Genomic DNA, 5,906 nt, shown 5'->3' with positions numbered 1-5,906 from the left:
TCCCCTCTTAATTTTGGGTCTGCTTTTAATTTTTTCAAAATGCCCTTTTAAAATTTTTGTGGGGGAAAAAAAAAAAAAAAAAAAAAAAATATATATATATATATATATATATATATATATACGATGGTATCTGTGCATACTGGATGTTTTTTTTTGACCTTCTTTCTTCTTCTTAGCGCCTCGGCACCGGGCCGAGGCGGCTGCTGCTCGTGGAAAACAGGCCAAGAGCATCTTACTCATGCAAATTGTTTTTCTCCTCTCCCTCTCTGTGAATTTATTAGTAAACAAAGCACAAGCAAAATATAAAAAAATAAAAAAAAATAAATAGCCTGCGGCTTTATCGGCCCTGCCATCTGCAGAACTCATTCTAACCTGAGCCTCCATCTCCCTTTCAGTTTGTTTCTCGACCAGTACAGAGCCTGCCTGGTTGATGCCATAAGGAGATTACTGCGACCCAACGTAAGTATGCGTGTGTGTGTGTGTGTGTGTGTGTCTACTGTATATATCTGCTTATCCCCTCCCTCCCAACCCACCTCCCCTCCTTCTCTCAATCATAATTAGGCATCCCCTCCCTCCCCCTCACAACCCCTACTACACACATTAATAGTCTAACAGGGTTAATATCATGTAATACTTTAATGCTTATTATGAGCAACTTGAATGCGGTGCTCTGATCTCGGTCTTCCTCTTCCGTTCCGTTCCCTTAATCATAAATCCAAGGCAACTTCTCCCTTTTGGCCCTGCGATAAGACCCCATGCTGTGACAGTCAAAGCAAATATGGGGGCGGTGGTGGAAGAGATAGGGTTGAGATTCAATTCATCTGAGGGAAGACGGGGTTTGTTCAAGTACAGAGGCCAAACGGCCATAGGGGAGATCAGTCCAGGGAAACGCTACATGAAGCGAGGAGATGTTAAGAAGAAGAAGAAGAAGAAGGAGGAGGAGGAGAAGGAGGGAATAATGACACAAAGAAATTATATGGTTGCTGTAGTGGAATTTATTTATTACTAGGAAGGTTGTAAATATTTTTTTTGGTTGTTGTTTGTTTGTCTTCACATCTTTTGGATATAATTACAGTGTAAAAACTTGATTGGAAGGGTTCAGGATTATGTTTTTAAAATAAAATTGAATCCTAAACAGTTTCTCAGTGAATTTTGATAACTTTAACAAGAGTTAAATTAATTCACCCCTTAGCAAAATGTACCCTCCTAAAGCCAAGGATTGTTCATCACTGATTTTCTGGCCTGATGATTCTGTCTTGCTCATGAGCTGCTTGCATTTATTATTATTGTACTTTATTTCTATAGTCATAGAACCACATTTCTGTACGGCAGAGAGTTGGAGGTATCTAAGAGTGTACTTTAAATCATCAATCGTCTAAGCGGGTGTGAAACACTCATCAAAGATGGCAGCTTTCTGCACCAAGAAAAAGTCGTGTAGAGAACTACAAAAGTAGAAAAAGATGAACGGATGAAATAACCAATCACTCTTCTAAAGCTCCTCAGAACACTAGCATAAAATAACTTTCTTCTTTTCTATGTGAACACCCTGGTGTATGATCCTAAAAGGTCTGAATACATACAGAATTCCCATGTTTGGGAATGTTTAACCGTTCGAGGAAGTCAGCTGGGATTACGCTGTCAGAAAACTACAAAACCCCAAATAATCCAGGGAAACAGGAAACGGTGCTGAAAGGAATTTATTCCCAGGCCTCCAGACTTCCCAACAAGCACTTAATGTTTAGGCGAGCTTTCACAGCTTCTGTTGAAAGGTCTTAAAGTTACACGCAAATGTTCATAAGTCAGACATCTTGTTGGTTGTTTTTCACGATTTGTGTAAGGCATTAAATTTAAACCTGAATGTTGGAATGCGCCTTAGAGAAGCGGTGCAGACACGAAGGTAGCGATGGAAGTAGCTTTCCCTCACGTTGCTGACGGGATAAGTGAGCCGCTGTGGTTTTAATGCTGAAAGCTGACAAATGACTGGCGCGACATCTGGCCGCCACCATACAGCTGTGCGTTAAGGCTCTTCGTGTCTCTGCCTTTAATCCGGCGGAGATAATTCGGGGGGCTAATATGATTTGAGTGTGGGCCATCAGACTGTTGCTGCCACAACAAGCTTTGGCAAATATTTAATAATTTGCTAAGCTGATTAAACAATTAACAAAGCAATTACTTCTCCCTTCTAATGGCACTAATTTGTTGTTTCTGACAAAGGTGGTCCATCCGTTGGGCTGTATCCTCTTATTCAGCTGATTAGAGCTGGAAGGAATCTGTTTGTTTGCTTTTGTGGCTTTTAGACAGAGAACAAAAAAAAAGAGAGAGAGAGAGAGGGAGAAAAAGACAGAATCCGACTGGATATACAGATGAATTATCATCTGTCAAAGCAAGTGATCCTGCTGTTTTCATTGCCTTTTGTGTGCTTTTAACCCGTGATGTGTGATTGTGCGTTTCTTTGTGTGTTTATTGAATGTTTGAGGTTGTGTCAGCATCCGTCGTCGCTTCATTTAATTAATAGAGAGAGAGAGAGAGAAAAAAAGAAAAATCAACATGAAATGAAACTGAAAGCTGAAGGATTACAAAGAAGCTTTGAACCTGTTACTAAGCTTCTGAGCGTTTGCAGGATTTCTGTGATGCATGTGTTCACGTATTGCTACTTTGATTTTACTTTTCCTTCTTTCATTCCTTCTTTCTTTCTCTGACTTAGAGTTTTGTTTATTGTGCAACATGTATGGCTTTTAGGCATTGAAAAAAAAAAGACCCAGAAATAAGCTGTGATAAATTGTTACCCTAATTTTTTTTCAGCTCTAAACTGAGAAGAAATTAAATTATTATTATTATTACTTTTTTTTCCACACTCAGGGCATGGCGTTGGTGTTTGCTCCTGGAAGAGGTGAAACTCTAACACTGTTTTGTCGGCTGGCCCAGCAGGCCGGTCTGTGCGTCTGCCAACACCAGCAGTACGACGCTCAGGTCTGGGATGTTCATCTAAAGGTAAGAAAAGAAAGCTGACTGAACAAAACCCCACCATTATTGGCATTCCTTTGCCTAAATAGCTTTAAAACATACTGCTCAAAAAAATAAAGGGAACATTTCACTTTAATTTTGTGTGTGGCTCCAAATCCAGGCCTCCATTGGTTAATAAATTTGATTTCCATTGATGATTTTTGTGTGATTTTGTTGTCAGCACATTCAACTTTGTACAGAACAAAGTATTCAATGAGAATATTTCATTCATTCAGATCTAGGATGTGTTATTTGAGTGTTCCCTTTATTTTTTTGAGCAGTGTAAATTCTTCTTCTTATATCCGGAGCATAAACTCAGACAGAAACATTTGGCATATTACACTCGTCTGCTTTGCAGCATAAAGAAATAATGTGATGTGACCGTTATCGGTTCCTGTCAAATAAATGCAGCATTTCTTTTACTTTATTGAGACGGTTTTAGTGTGGAGGAATTTCTAAACTTTAGGATTGTTTTTACATCTTCCTTCCTTGATATTGTAATACAATAATATCGTATTATTAGCTGTGTTTCCGTCACAAATGTATGCAAATCTTTGTCGCTAATGTCGAAAAACACGACTTCGCAATTGCAGAGGTCCCACTAAATGGGAAGTGAAATTAAAATCACGCGTGGATAATCTTCTTCACGTCATTAAAAATGGTGGAAACGACGGATGTAAACAGTTACATGAAATATATTTATAACTCAGCCGTGGCGCTAGCCAGCGCTCACCACATATCAGCCAACAGACGAGTCGCCGGCATTTTATTCAGGTTCTGGAGGGACAAACCCCTTATGCTAGGGAGTGTCTAAGTATGTAGTGATTTTACAGAAGAGGTGTGGACTGAACACGTGTGAATGACACAAAACGTTTTATGAACTGGGCGATGCTGTGAGAGCTCTGGTGGAACCAGCTGTGCATTGTCTGAAAAAAAAAACAAAAACAAAACCATCATCCTCCTACCACTTCCTGTTTTCTTCTTTGTGGTTTTTGCCAGTAGTAACATCCAGCTGTCGATCACCACAAATCTGGAACAAACTCTCAGGAAGCTGCAAAACAGATGAAGCACTGAGTTCCTTGATATCTGGACTAAAAACTCAGCTGTTTTAGAGTCGCTTTTGGAACCTAATCATGAAACATTAATCAATAATCTGATGTGCAAAATATAATGTTGGCTGTGTGTTCTATGACTTTGTAATTTTGTGTTTTTATGATGTAGAGCATTTTGAAATGCCTTGTTGCTGAAAGATGCTATACAAATAAAATTTGATAGATAGATAGATAGATAGATAGATAGATAGATAGATAGATAGATAGATAGATTTTAATTTCACTTCCCATTTAGTGCAAAAACAGAGTTTTTTTTGTTTTTTTTAAATTGCCATCTTTCCATTTAGCAAATTTTCTTAATTAGAAACTGGCAATTTTATGGTTAATGCAGCTACTGACAGTCAAGGTAAATGAAGCAATATTTCCTCCCTTCTTTCCCCTGAACAAATAGAGTCTGGAAGAAATTTGTTCTGGATAATTATGAAATGTATTCATGAAAACTGTGTCAAAAAGGTGAAACCTCCAACCACCGAAGAACGAACGTGATGCTCTACATGCAATCTACAGTAAGACGGCTCTTTCAGGCTCATCTGAGTCCTCAACAGATACCCAATCACTTATTTCTAAGTTGACCTTAGCTCTTGCTGTCTTCCTGTGTCTCTCGGTCGTAGATTTGGTGTGACACAGGAAACCACCTCCTTCAGTCTCTCTTCAAAATGGGAGAAACAGGGGAACATATGATTGTAGCAAAGCCGGCAGGTGTGCGGTGACCTTTCGAAGTTAGGAAACGTCTATGAGGACATTTCTTTGCACACAAACCTGCTGGCAGATATATAGCCAAAGTAATAGTTTAAATACACGGATACCATGATAAATAAGGCATTGCACCTGGAGTTATGTTGGTAGCGCCACATTCAGGAGGACGCTAAGAGAGAGATCTACCATACTTAATGTTAGAGAACTGAAGTAAATTGGTGTGGTGTGCGGTTATGCTTCTGCAACAGGCTTTTTGCACATCTTTACCAGAGGATCCCATAAAACATGTTTATATTGGTGAAGGAAAATCAGATGTTAGACATTTTGCTTTTAATGTAATTATCTTCCTCCACCCCCCATCTCTATATTGTCCAGCTTTGCAACTTAATGTCCTTTCCGTAAAGAAACTCAAGATGTTTCCCCTCTAGGATTCTAGACTTAGGAGAAACCTGAAGACTACACCCAAAGCCAGAGTTTTCTTTTAATCTCCTTTAAAACCCAACCTTGATAGTAAAGGAACAAAAGCCGCCGCTGCTTGACAGGGGAACCAGCAACAGTTCAGACCGAGCAAGGTGCACCTTTTTGTGGCGCTTCGCCCGGAGGAAAATCAAGCTGCCTAAACTGGTCGCCGGGAGAATTGAAGATGGAAGGGGAGAAACGAGAGCAACAAAGATAAAGGAGCTACAGAAAGCCCATGAGTAGGCCGAGTTAAAAGAAGTGGTGTCCAGCTGTTAACTCCATTACACACACTGCTACAGAAGAACAGGACAGCGAGGAGTGGACTAAATTGGCGCACGCGTTCACCTACACTGGTGCGAGAATTGGACAGACCGGCCATTAAAGTGGCTGTTAAAGTGGCTTAAACCTCAGCGAAGAAAATCTCTCCCTTTCTCCCGTCTATTTACTGTTCTTTTTTACCGCGGCAACTTTAGAGGTTCTGGAAACACCTCACACATTTTACGGTCCAAAATGTTCCCTTTCTGTAGACCTTAGCTACTGTCTGTCTAGACATAATCATACATTAGGACTGGGTCACAGTCAATATTTTATTCATACATTGAGTAAAATGTAAAAAAAAAATTATATATATATATA

At 39.6% G+C, this 5,906-nt stretch overlaps 1 protein-coding gene across 1 annotated transcript in view; it reads left to right on the top strand.

The window, feature by feature from the left end:
* Window positions 1-5,906, top strand: part of camkmt (calmodulin-lysine N-methyltransferase) — a 131,152-nt gene that overhangs the window by 104,128 nt on the left and 21,118 nt on the right. Inside the window, exons 9-10 of the mRNA XM_015042005.1 lie at window positions 396-459; window positions 2,860-2,991. Coding sequence (XP_014897491.1) covers window positions 396-459; window positions 2,860-2,991 — 196 coding nt within the window. The remainder of the gene's footprint in view (window positions 1-395; window positions 460-2,859; window positions 2,992-5,906) is intronic.

The sequence above is a fragment of the Poecilia latipinna genome, unplaced genomic scaffold (genome assembly GCF_001443285.1).
Source record: "Poecilia latipinna isolate Pla-1442-1.1 unplaced genomic scaffold, P_latipinna-1.0 Scaffold33, whole genome shotgun sequence".
Lineage (NCBI taxonomy): Eukaryota > Metazoa > Chordata > Actinopteri > Cyprinodontiformes > Poeciliidae > Poecilia > Poecilia latipinna.
This window is presented reverse-complemented; position numbering and strand designations above follow the sequence as displayed.